Source organism: Vipera berus, assembly GCF_964194415.1.
Source record: "Vipera berus genome assembly, chromosome: 4".
NCBI lineage: Eukaryota > Metazoa > Chordata > Lepidosauria > Squamata > Viperidae > Vipera > Vipera berus.
In genome coordinates, this window is record NC_138206.1 from 58892042 (window position 1) to 58906203 (window position 14162).

At 39.6% G+C, this 14162-nt stretch overlaps 1 protein-coding gene across 4 annotated transcripts in view; it reads left to right on the top strand.

Moving 5' to 3' along the window:
* AGPAT3 (1-acylglycerol-3-phosphate O-acyltransferase 3) overlaps positions 1-14162 on the top strand; it is a 96097-nt gene that overhangs the window by 67132 nt on the left and 14803 nt on the right. For all 4 annotated transcript variants that reach the window (XM_081326498.1, XM_081326497.1, XM_081326496.1 and 1 more), the window contains exon 2: positions 12510-12736. In XM_081326498.1, coding sequence (XP_081182624.1) covers positions 12559-12736 — 178 coding nt within the window. In that variant the 5' untranslated portion in view covers positions 12510-12558. The remainder of the gene's footprint in view (positions 1-12509; positions 12737-14162) is intronic.

Sequence of the window (14162 nt, forward strand, 5' to 3'; positions counted from 1 at the left end):
AAGAGTAATAAGATAATAAAAAGAAATCAATCTGTAACATCATATTTGATCAATACTACCATTCAATAAATAATGCAAGTGGAAGTGTCACCACAATCTATAAATGCTCGATGAATGAACTTAAGATTTATGTGATTTCCTGAGTGACATCAGGCAGGTAGCAAGGCAAATTTCAACTGGAACGACATTCCAAAGAATACGTTCTGTCATTAAAACAGGACCATATTAGCTGCATTTCATTAGAGGACCGCATTGAGGGGGACAAGTCTAATTGGAGGAGGCAGACTTCGAAATATGTAGACGTCAAGCCATATGTGGTTTTCTAGATCTAAACCAATATTTTTGAACTGTCTGTTGGAAGCCAGTGCATGGCCGATAGCATAGGGAATAACATCTGGAGTTAACACATGGGCCACTCTATTCTGGACCAGGCACAGCTTCTTAGCAGTCTTTAAAAGCAAGTAAATATTAAGTCTTGCAGGAATTCAACTGGATAGTGATGAGTTACCATGACAAGCTCCACCCATTTCAAGTAAAATTGAAATTGCCACACTGGCCAGAGGTGAATAAAGATTCCTCTGGCTAAGACTTCTAGTGCAGCTCTAGCAGTAGCTGTGCTTCTAAGAGGATGCAAAACAACTTACGAAATATTTCTGGAGTGTTTTTATAGGACCATAAAACCTATTAAGAGCAATCTTGAAAGTCTCTATCTCAATCATAAAAAATAGTATCCACTATCAAAATGTTTATGTTCCATAATCTGCTATAAAACATGGTAGCTACCCTCATGCTTTATTTGAATACTTACTAATATTTTTTCCAGTCAAAATCCTAGATGCTGAAAAAGATATTATTTGATAGAATATGTGTTTCTTGCAGCTAATAATACCAGGTTATAATTTGTTACATTTTTTAAGTCCGTTTAGATGCCAGCTGACTACTTTATGTACCCTGCTCCCTTGTAGACAAAATATTCCTGACTGTCAGTTTCCCAACATTAGAAACCTCCAGAGTTGTAAAAGTCACACTAAATGAACAGTGTGTAATAGAATGGAGTTGGTATATGAATCTTTTAAAAAAGTATAATATAAAAACTAAAAGAAGTTCTTTCTAACTGTATTAATTTTAAAAATAAGGCTCACGTAGCTTTTAGCCATTTAAGGAGGAAGAAAGGATAAGAAGACAACAAAGAAACAACTGTTGCTTATGAAACAAGAGACAAACGATAGCTGGATATAGGAGGAAAAAATTAACTTTCTTCAATCTTGCAAGCATACATGCCAAATTATACATACAGTATTTGTGAAGTTGAAGCACATTTGCAAGAAAAAGATAAATCATAATTTTATGCCCATAGCATTTTAGTTCAGTGGCTTACTGTTTACTTACTTACTGCTTACTTGTTCAAGGTTACCTTTAATGTAGATATCCATGAAAGATTGCCTTAACTCTTAAGTGCCTGTGATCTCCAGTTGAAAATCAGCTGGCAATGACATTTCTTTTTAAGGCATTTTTCCACATAATTTAACAAGGGCTTCTTCTATTCAATATCCAGGGCTAGGTTAATTATTTTAAAGTTATTTCTGGTGAGTTGCTCTGTATCTAGGTGATTCAGACTGTAAATTTGTAATGAACCTATCCTAAAACTTCATGCTTAATTCTGTTTTCAGGGGAAATAAACAATAATTGCCTTCAAAGTTTCCAAACTCTTTATCAAATTTGAGAGCATGTGCTTTCTTGATTTTAATATCTCCTTAGATCTCTGATATACCTGTTTCCAAATGTATATATGTTCTCTTAGTTTGATAAATAGCTTGAAATAGCATCATTAACTCCATTAATTTTTTCTGATCTTACTGGGAGATGTCAGAAGTTAATGTAGTTCAGTCTCTAACCCTTCAGAATTTGAGAAGGGAGCTATCACTATTTCATGTGAATCCAGGATTTCAGTAGATTACACATACAGCTTTATTAATTTGTCTGTATCAGGAGTGGAACCCCTAGCTTGTGATGACAAAACATAAGATGTCTTCTTCATTATTTGAATTATATCATTGAAATATTATTAAATCAGTGAGGAAAAGTGAAACCATTTAGAAACAAATGCATATATCTGTAATGGCAATTCATTTCTTTATAGTATATATTTTTTATTTTTTCTTTACTATTTTTTTATTTTCTATTTTCCTTTTTTTCTTTTCTGCACCTTCTAGGTTTTCATTCTTTTTTAGTTAATATTAGTTTTTATCCTTGTAATTTTTAATAAAATTATTTTTAAAAAATAACAATTCCATGCACAGAGTTGGTGCAGAATGGGAAAGGCAACCATCTAAGTAGCTATAAAAACTGCTAGCCTCAAATTATCCATATGCAGTGAATTAAGAAAACTTAGTTTTGATTGGCCTGATGTCTATATACAACTGAAGACTGTTAAATTGGAGTGCTCTACTGGCTTCTTGTGGTCTCTTAACATAGTATATCCAAGTTGTGACAGGAGGATTTAAGGGGAGAGGAAGTTCTTGGTATTTTTTTTAGTTAGGCTTAAAGCAAGTCTTTTAAGAAAACAGATTTAATGCAATAAAATAAAGTTAACAGCAAAAATGCAACATACACATTTAAAACATCAACCCAGAAAACTGGGTTGATGTATAATTTCAGACTATAATGTGCAAAATCATTTGGATAGAGAAAAAGATGTAATTCCTTGCTAAGTGCTCTTAGCAAGTATACAGCTCGATTGATAAACTGACTGTTAAACTGGTAATCTTGGTTCTGCGTTTATGATAGAAAATGTCAGAATTCTTAGCATACTGATTACTTTCCAAAAAGCAATGTTGTATAGCTCATCTTGGTGTGACTTTCCTGCTCTTAATATTTATAACTGTTCATACGTGTGAGTTGCAGAGATACAATGGCTACCAATAGAATTGGCACCTTTTCCTGTTACTTGAATTGGGAGACCTCTGTTGTTAAAGTGCCTTCTGAAAACTCTCCTAACAGCAACAGTGATCAGGCAAGTAGATTAGATGTTTTAGAAAAAAAATAATACTATGAATCTGATTTCTGTAATGCAGACCTGGTGAAGATCTGTCTGCAATACAGTTAAACACGGAAAAGATTATAGTGGTACCTTGGTACTTATCATTAATTGGTTCCAGGAGATGAGATGAGGACTAAAAAAATATGAGTACTAAACAAATTTTTCCCATAATAATATATGAGTTACAAGGCAGCTGACACCGACAAGTTCTATCTTGTGAGTAGCAGGACAAAATGATCACCTCAAAATGTATTCAGTACCAAATTTTAATGAATTTCGAAGCAGTTGAGTACCAAGATACCGCTGTGGATAGTCATTTAAGGCAGGGCTTTTCAACCAGTGGTACGGGTACCACCTGTGGTACATTGGCACCTGGTAGGTGGTATGCAACCATCCTAGAAAAGTGGTAGTGGGGGAGGGGAATGAGCTGAACCGGTGGCAGCACTGCAAAAGCCTGAGCGAGAGATGGTTGGAGCTGCAGGGCTGTCAGGGCTCAGCAGAAGCACCAGGATCAGCGTTAGGCTCCAGCTGGCAACTGATTCATATTTATGATGGTCACAGTGTCCCAAGGTCATGTGAAGTGACCAAAACCTACTGCAACCACCCAGCAGATGGGGGGAATAAAAACCAAACACCCCTCCCACCCCACCCCCGCTGCCAATCCTCAACAGAAATGCTCACAACAATGAAAACCTCGGACAGGAGAAAGAGCGCCGCTGGGCGGGCAGGCAGGTGTCTTGCTTGGCTGTGACTTGGGGGGGAGTTTTTTCAGTGCCATTGTAACTTCGAACAGTCACTAAGCGAACTGTTGTAAGTCAAGGACTACCTGTACTTCATCAATTTTTCCTTTTTGGGGGGGTGTCATCAAGTTTTTGACACCTTGCTAGGCGACTGGTGGTACTTGGATGTTGCCATATCCTAAAAGTGGTACAAAGGTTGAAAAGCCCTGATTTAAGGCATGAAAAATAGCTATCAAGAACTCTTTGCCTATCTGTTTTTTCTTTGCCTTTTCCAATGAAATGAAGCCACCTTCCTTCCTGTTCCAAAACTCACTATAATGTGTGAAATCATTTGGATAGAGAAAAAAGATTTAATTCATGAACATCCAATGATTTGAGTTCGAGTGAATCACAAACGAAATGATTGACTAAATCAGTAAACAGTTAAAAAACTTACTAGTTGCAGTAGGGATACTACATTGCTCAGACATCTGGGTTTATTTCAGTGTGAAACCTTAGGTTCTTTTGAAAATCCGACTGGCAACCCTGCTCCACACCCTAACTAGAATAGTAGCTTCTTGTTCCTGTTTTCCATCTGTCTTTCAAGAAATTACCTCATCCAGCATTCTCCTTCCCAAACTCTGGCATCTCAAGAATTGTCTTTATTGGGGTGTTTGTTTTCTGTTTTCATTATTCGGGTTATGTGAAACACAGACACCTCTAGGAATGAAGAATCATGGGAGTATGCTGATAAGAAATTTTTTAAAAAGCCCAGTGTGTTAAATTTGTTATTAACAATATTTAGTGCCTGCAGTCATGTCATGTGATTTTAGATTCACCAGTATGTATTTTTTGTTTTCTTTTTATTTTCATATTGGCTGGGGAATTCTGGGGCTTAGAATTTGAAAAACACTGACCTAGATGTTACAGATATCATGCTTAGACTATCATTCAAACTGATGTTTTCTATTACTATACAGTATGTAATACTAGAGGGACGCGGTGGCTCAGTGGGCTAGGACACTGAGCTTGTCAATCAGAAGATCGGCAGTTTGGCGGGTTGAATCCCGAGTGCCGCATAACAGAGTGAGCGCCTGCTACTTGTCCCAGCTTCTGCCAACCTAGCAGTTCGAAAGCACGTAAAAATGCAAGTAGAAAAATAGGGACCACTGCAGTGGGAAGGTAACAGCGTTCCGTGCGCCTTTGGTGTCTAGTCATGCCGGCCACATGACCAAGGAAGACGTCCTCAGACAAGCGCTGGCTCTTCGGCTTTGAAATGGAGATGAACATTGGCCCCTAGAGTCGGAAACGACTAGCACGCATGTGCGGGGGGACCTTTACCTTTACCTTTATGTAATACTAACAAAAAATAAAGCTAAGGAAAAGTGAATGAAGATACAATACAATACAATACAGAACACACAATATATATGTATAATCCTATTTATTTGTTAATGTTTATGCAAAAACAATGAGTATGTGTAGCTTTTCGTTGCTCTATCTCCTTGCCGGGAAGAAGAGAAATCTAGTTAGGAAACTCTAAAAATGATAATGTCATAATTTCTCCTTTTTAGTAGCATCACAATGGGAAAAGAATAAAGGGCAGAAATTGAGAAGTCTTGATACAGCAGATTCAGAGATCTATTTGGTCAAGACAGATCTATAGAACAAGTAAAAAGGTTTGCTAGATGTGTTGTTGATACATTTATTTTCCTTTCAATGATACCAATAAAAAGAACATCTTAAAAACAGTAAAATAAAAAGCGAACAGAATAGGAATGAGAGATGGCAAAACATAGAACCACAATTGGGATCAGAACCTGGGACCAGGTGGTTGTTAAGGGAATAACATGGTTGTTAAGCAAATCCAGTTTCTTCAATTAGCTTTGCATGTCGAAAGCTGGCTTGGTTTTATTTATCACTGTCTTTCTTGAATGTTTTCCCAATTTGTCTGAATTCTTTTTGAAATATGATGCATTGGGGTCTGATTCACGCAGAGTAAAGTAGAATATTTATTTTCTGTGATTTGAAACTGTATTTCAGTTTATGCAGCCTATTATCTTGTTCAGAAGGAACATTAGCAACCAAATGTTTTCCCCTCGGTCCTGTGCATTTATTCCAATTTTCTGGGGTATTATTCTTGTTTGATACTAATGGCAATTTTGCTACTAAAATGTGGCAATAAACTACAAAGATTACCTCATCAAAATGTATTAGTTTAATTTGACAAGACTTGTCGGAATGAGCCAGTTTGTATAATCATTAAGGCATCAGGCTAAAAAGTTGGAACTGTAAATTCTAGTTCTGCTTTAAGCACAAAACCAGCTGAGTGACCTTGGGCCAGTCACTCTCTTTTAGCCCTAGAACAGACATGTCAAACACAAGGCCCGGGGGCCAGATCCGGCCCGTGAAGTGGTTTCATGCGGCCCGCAAAGCCATCCTGGAAACAGTGAGGGAACGGCCCCCACTGCCTTGGCCCTGGCCCAGAGACCCTCCTTCTGCCAGAGACCCTCAGATCTGTCCCACTCCTGCCCAGGCCCCCACAGGCACCCTTGATACGAACGATGTAGAGCTGGCCATGTCCACCTAGTAGGCCATACGCACTCTAGCCATGCCCACCCAGTAGGCCACGCCCACCCAGGCCATATCCACCTGGCCCCCTGAGGGCAACCGCAATGGTGATGCGGCCCTCAATGAAATTGAGTTTGACACCCCTGCCCTAGAAAGAAGGCAAGGGCAAACTGCTTCTGAAATTTTGCTAAGAAAACTGCAGGAACCTGTTCATGCAGTTCCCAGAAGTCAGCACTGATTTGAAAGCACATACATACAAACACATACAAATCTTATTCCTTGCCTCATTGTTTTCCAAATGGTTGCAGATCAATTGCTTTGTAATCTGCTCTGAAATCTTCCCAGGTATTGATGTCACATTGATAGATTTATAGTCATAGTTTTCCCACTTTTTGAAGATTGGTCTTGTTGGGAGTATGTCCTAGTTGCCAGGAATTTCCTTACAATCCACTAACCTTAGCTCATTTGGACTTTAGTCTTCCTCACGACAGCTATGTAGTTCCAAGCTACTGTATGTCTCTGTATTTTTTCTTGGTAGCCTGTTCCTCATTTCACCTTCATTATGCATCTTTCTTCTTTTTTGACTGAAATTCTTGTATGGCTATATTGACTGTTGTCCTCCATGTTTCCCCTTCTTGGGATTGCTTGTGATTGTACCTTTAGCATCTAACATTTCTTACCTACCTTGAGCTCGTTTTCTCTTTGGTTTTATTTGCTGTGCATTTTTAACTATAATTATTCAGAGTTCATTAGAAACTATTTAAAAAAAATATGTTCAGCTTTCATTTCATTTATTGTCAAGACCTCCAGATTACATGGAGTAATGTTATCCTGCCCACTGATTTCTTCAACTGAAATCTTCCCTGTGGAGTAGATACAAATCAAGGATACCTGAACCTCTTCTGTTTTCCTCTGCCTTCTGAAAGAAAGTTTTCATGAAAAGAAGCTATGAATTTTCTGGAATCAGCAGAAACAAAACAAGACAAGAAATGGCAGCATAAGACGATAGGCTGTATATTTCAGTATTTTGCCTAGTATGATTTTAGTCTTAGTCATCCTTCTAGACTTCTGCTTTCCATCCCCTGTGTGAGATCTCTGTTAACTTCATGTTTTGTCTGCAGTGATTATATATCCTATTTCTATCAGCTCACCATAGAAACACAGGAAAATGTACAAATGGTTTAAGTATAGTCAAAAAGCAAAGGCAATCTTTTGAACACTCTACTTTTTGATAGAAACGAAAGTTTTGGGGAGATTTTCTCCTCCTTGCTTGTTTGTAAGCAGAGATCTTTGCCCTCATAAACTGGTATAGTTTAATCACTGCTTCTGTGCTTCATGGTTCACCTGCGTTAGTTCTATGGCTATTGGAAGTGAAATTTGCATGTGAATGTTTTCATATACACAATAACCTATTGTAGATGATTAGTACAGATATGTTTGTGATTTGTCTTTGAAAATCACCATGACAACTTTTAAAGCCACCCTCAGGTATATGGACCTTTCCTCTGACTAGGTGTCCTTATCAACTTGTCCTTCTCATTTACAGAACGTAACAATAGCAGAGTGAATTTATCTGCTTAAAGACAATACCACTTACTAAGTAACTTTGTAACATTGCTGGACCCCATGATACTTGATAATTTTCATCCGGTATCTTACCTCCTATTTTTGAGGAAGGGTTTGAGAAGGTTCCAGACAACCTTGGAGGTAATGGATTATCTGGATATTTTTCAGTCAGGGTTTCAGACCAGGGTATGGGATGGACATGGCATTGATCACGCTTCTGCATGATTCCTGGCATGGGCAGGATGGGAAATATGTGTCCATCCTTGCCTTACTTGATGTCTCAGTGGCTTTTGATACCTTCAATCATGGTATCCTTCTGGATCACCAGAGGACGGACTGGTGCAGCATGGTGTTCTGCTGGCTCACCTCTTTTCTTCAGGATCAATTCCCATTGGTGTTGATTAGAGAGAAGAGGTCCTATCCTCAGGGTGTACTGTGTGGGGTGATCAGAGCTTTCTTCTCTTTTCTCCTCATTTACATGAGCCTGTTAGGTGTGAGCTCATCCATTGCCATGGGATGTGTGTCATCAGTATGCTGATGATACCCAGTTGTACATCTCTGCCCCTGACAAACTTAAGTATTGTTCTGGACATCTTATCCCAATGTCTGGAGGCTATAAGACTCTGAATGGGGATCTGAACTCTGGAAAGACTGAATGGCTTTGGGTTTGGGATCCTTCCATTCTGCAGTTAAGCCATTTTTGATGCTGAATGGGGTTATACTGTTCCCCCCCCACCCCGCAGAATCTGGAGGTCCTCCTGGACTCTTGATTTCTGCTCGATGAGCAGGTAGCAATTGTGGCTAGGAAGGCCTTCGTATAACTTCATATTGTGCACCAGCTGCACTCATTCCTAGATGGTCTCTTACAGTCTCTTATGGTCTGAGGGTCTCTAACAATCACCCATGTCCTAGTCATGTCCTAGTTGGACCACTTCCAGTAACACACCGTACATTGGGCTTCTCTTGACGAGTATCTGGGAACTTTAGTTGGTGCCAAATGCAGTGATTCAGGCAATTAAGTTTCTTGTAGAGCACACATTACATTTCTTCTGTGGGAGCCCTACATGACATAGGACCAGGTTATCTGAGCAGTGGCTTCTCTCCAATTACATTTGCCCACTCTATCAGATTGAGTAGAGAGGACATTTAGGGAGCTACCATATATTTGGCAGGATCTAGGTGGGCCTTCTCAGCTGTGGCAACCTTGTTGTGGAATGTCCTCCCCCTTGAGGTGAGGCTTGCACCATTGCTCTCGACCTTCTGAAGATCCCACAAGAACTGATTGTTCCATCAGGCCTGGGGACCCCAGGGAATTGATGAACTAGTGAGATGGCTCCATTATCATTAACATTCCTCCATCCTTTATTTCTTTTTTAGCTGTGTTATTTTATAGTTTTTAACACTTTAAAATAATAGCTGCACAACATTGTCTGTATATCAACATGGGAAAATAGCAAAAACTGAAGGAATCAAGATGCCTTATGGAAATAATATTAAGAGTCTGGATGAAGACAATCACTACAGATACCTGGGCATCCTTCAAGCTGAGCTCATCAAGGACATTAAAGTCAAGAAGATTAAAAGAATGAAGAATATTTTAAAGTCCAAACTCGGGGGAGGAAATACCATTAAGGCAAGTATACCAGAAATCTGAAGAAGAAAAATGGGCATTGGAATATCTGAAGGACAATGAAGAAGATATACTGAAGGTAGTTCACCATGAAGGCTTACTGAATATTGGAGCGGCCAAACTGGCTAACAAGAAAAGCTAAATAAAGAATAGAAAAGAGACATGACAAGGCAAAGTACTGTATTATATGGCCAGTATGTTAAAAAAAAGGCAAACAAATAACAAGACCTGGCAATGGCTAAGAGCAGGAAAATTGAAGGAGGAGGCAGAGGGGCTAATTCTGGCTGCAGAAGCCCAAGCTTTAAAAACAAATGCATACAAAGCCAGAATTGAGAAGACAGTGGACCATCTGGTTAACTGCTGCAAGAAGATTGCACAGACTGATTCCATACAATGGCATGACAACATAGCAGCAACGATACATTTAAATATCTGCTAGAAAACCTATTTGCCTGCAAGCAAGAATTGGTGGGGCCACAAAGTAGACAAATTAATAGAAAATGAATAAGCTAAAGCGTGCCAGGACTTTAGAATTCTAAAGATAAGCAGTTGCCACATAGCAGCCCATCCTTGGCAATTGTCAATAAGAAAAAAGTCTGGAGAGTAGATGTGGCAGAAGACCAAGTAAGATGGTCTATATAGATGGAAATGATGAAGCTATAATTGCCCAGATGTGGCAGATTTTAGTTTTTAGCAGCCTTAATAGCCAGTGTGACAAATCAGAAAGGATTATGAGAGCTGCAGTCTGTATTATAAGTCAAGTTCTCTGCAGAACACAGAAGATAGACAGACAGACAGACAGACAGACAGACAGATAGATAGGGAGGCCCAACGTTTAAATCCTAAGCCTTATTTCTCCCACCCTCTCCAGAAAGTGGGTTTTTCCCCAGACTTAAGAGTCAAAAGCATCTGTTTCAAGTTTATACTTTACAGTGATTCTGTCTGAACTGTATACCGTTGGTTCCTGCTTCATGAGCTCTAATCCTTAAAAGTGCTCAAAAATTAAATCTTAATGTATGGTTACATGCTTTTAGATTTCTGTCATAATTTGATTTGAGCAGTGTTGACATTAATGGAAATACTTTTAAGCTAACAGATTCTGTCCTATGAAAAAAATGTCACCCAGCAGAGATGTTATATTAGTATTTGAAATGTGAAATCTTATTTCTGGAATAATGAAACATGTTAAGGACTCTGCTCGCTGGATTAGCTCCCTGATGTAAATAAAATGGTTACTTCTTTCTTTCTTTTGGCTTCTGCAACCAAGAAATGTATACTGTCCAGAGGGATGGTCATATTTTTGCAACAAAACCAGCAGGGAATTTTTTGGGAGTATTGCAGAATTATTTATATGTATACTTTTTTGGGAGGGGCAGGCTCTAGTCTGTTTAAAAACATGTGAACTCTCACAGGATTTAATTTTTCTTGACTCAAAAACTGGATTACCTTGGTTCATAATGTTATTCCAAGCGTAGGTTATATTTAGTTCTAACCAACTAAGATATGAAGCCTTCCTGTTGGCTGAGGTCATTTTTCTTTGGGTATCATTCAGTTTTGGGGGGGAAAAAGGTTACTTGGGAAGAAGAAATGTGCCAAGACATTACCCATTAAGCCTATATTCATTTTTTCCTTACTCCCCTTATTCCAAGAAATTGCTTGAGTCAGAAGAAAACTACATTCACATGAAATATGCTGACCACAGAATTCTGCTGACTTATTCTTTCTCTGTTATCTTTGACACCTGGGTTCTCTCCACTACCAAGTACGACATAACTCATAGATTTTACATGCTATGAGATGGCCCTTGAATGGTGCTGGAATAGAATACAAACCAGAGATAACTTAAGACTGGTCCACTCATAAGCTGGAGATAAGATGAAAGCAGTATATATATATACTGTGTATATATATATATATATATATATATATATATATATATATATATATATATATATATAGGTAAAGGTAAAGGTTCCCCCGCACATGCGTGCTAGTCGTTTCCGACTCTAGGGGCCGGTGCTCATCTCCGTTTCAAAGCCGAAGAGCCAGCGCTTGTCCGAGGATGTCTCCGTGGTCATGTGGCCGGCATGACTAGACGCCAAAGGCGCACGGAACGCTGTTACCTTCCCACCGTAGTGGTCCCTATTTTTCTACTTGCATTTTTACGTGCTTTCGAACTGCTAGGTTGGCAGAAGCTGGGACGAGTAACAGGCGCTCACTCTGTTACGCGGCACTCGGGATTCGACCCGCCAAACTGCCGACCTTCTGATCGACAAGCTCAGCGTCCTAACCCACTGAGCCACCGCGTCCCTATATATATATATATATATATATATATATATATATATATATATATATATATATATATATATACACACAATTTTATTCTCCCATTTCTTCCACAAACAAGTCAACAAATATATCGCCATACATAAATACATACATGTAAGTTTGGGTGCTGCTCGTCCATTTCCCCTTTCACTGTACCCACCCTCCTCCTCTCTCTTCCCTCTTCTTTCTTTCTCCTTTCTTTCCTACTTCCCTCTTCTTCCTCTCCTCTCCTCTTTCCCTCACCACTCCCCTCCCATTTCTCCCCACTTCTCCTCTTTCCCTCCAACCTTCCTACTTCCTTCCCCCTCCTCTACTCTCTTCCCTCTCTCCTCTCCTTTCTTTCCCTCCCATTCCGATACAATTCAGGGGTGATGTCCGAGCAGCTCCTCTCCTTGGATTTTCAATGTCTATATTAGGTATGATAATATCCTTATCTCCTCATTTTTCTTCCATCTAAATTAGTGTTAGTGCTAACCAATTCTTGATCCACAGCCAGAGAGAACCTGAATGGAATCGGCCCAGGGACAATAATGTTTTTTATGGTTCCTGAGCTGCTATTAGAAGAGCTCTCTGTCTCTTCCCCCCCCCCACTTACTCCCTAGATTACAAACATTTTAATTTGCTAAGCAATATTTTTCTTTCCTTTTTGTAGGACTGTTATTCTGAGTGAAGGACCTTGCAATCGCTACTAAGGGACTATCATGGGCCTTCTTGCATTTCTGAAGACCCAATTTATAGTTCATCTCCTGATCGGATTTGTCTTTGTTGTGAGTGGCTTCATCATTAACTTCATTCAACTATGCACGTTAATCATCTGGCCTATAAACAAGCAGTTTTATCGTCAAGTAAACTGTCGCCTTTCCTATTCGTTGTGGAGCCGTGAGTATACTATAGTTTCTCTGCATTAACTTGGAATGTGACTTATTCAGATTGTTGGTTTCTTCTCACGCTGAAGAACAGAGGTGGGGAACTATGGCTCCTCATGACTTCAACTCCCAGAATTCCTGAGCCAGCATGAAGTCCACAAGTCATAAAAGGGCCATAGTTCCCCACCCGTGCTGTAGAAGATCCTTTTTTGGAGCAGAATTTAGAAATATATTTGGACGAACAAGGATTACAACTCTGGGATGATCTATGGCTTATCTCAAGAAGTGGTGTGTCTGAATTATTTGTGCATGGACTTAAACACAAAGTATCTCTTACTGATTTTCCAACTCTTTGTAGTTGTAGGTATGGTAGCTACTGGAATGAAAGAGAAATAGGTTCCCATGAGAAGAAAGTAGATGGAGAAGGAACAACCAATTCCCACTCTTTCAATACCTAAAGCACCCCTTCTGGAGTTGTTAGCGTCTTCCCTTGCTTGCTCGTGACCTCCCGATTGGACTACTGCAACTCTCTCTACATGGGGCTGCCCTTGAGGACCACCCGGAGGCTTCAGCTGGCGCAGAATGCAGCCGCGCGGGTTGTGATGGGGGTTTCCCAATACTCCCATGTAACACCTCTGCTCCGCGAGCTGCATTGGCTTCCGGTTGCCCTCCGGGTGAGATTCAAGGTGCTGGTGATGACCTATAAAGCCCTAAATGGCTTGGGTCCGGGATATCTGAGGGAGCACCTGCTGCCGGCATCAAGTTCCCTTCGTCCTGTGCGCTCCCACATGGAGGGTCTTCTCAGGGTACCGCCAGTAAAAGATTGCCGGCGGACAATACCCAGGGGGAGGGCCTTCTCTGTGGGTGCGCTGGCCCTTTGCAACCAGCTGCCTGTAGAGCTTAGGACTGCCCCTGACCTCCGCTCATTCCGCCGGGACCTGAAGACCTGGCTCTTTGAGCTTTCTGGCCTGGACTGAGAGTATTAATTGGAGTTTTAATTGGATTTTAATTGGGATTTTTATATTCAAGGTTAATGTAATCATTTTAATTGTTTTTAATTTTTATAATTGTATTGTTTTCTTTTTAAAAAACCTTGTGAACCGCCCTGAGTCCTACGGGAGAAGGGCGGTATATAAGTCTAATAATAAACTAATAAACTAAAGTGATTAATTATTTGTTACAGATGTTCATTAAGATGTAGGGGTAATTAATGGTGACCTCACTATATGCTATCAAGTGTTAGTTAAGGTACAGGTTTCTCCTTTAGATCCAAACTCCCAGATAAATAGAGAAAAGGCATTAAGGAAATATCCTACAGGATATCTCACTGAAGTAGGAACCATTTCATCTCAAATTTCATCTCAAATTTTGAATGAAGGCAATCATAATACTTTTGAGAAATATCAGTTAAAGCAATGCTTTAATGAAGGGAAGGATAA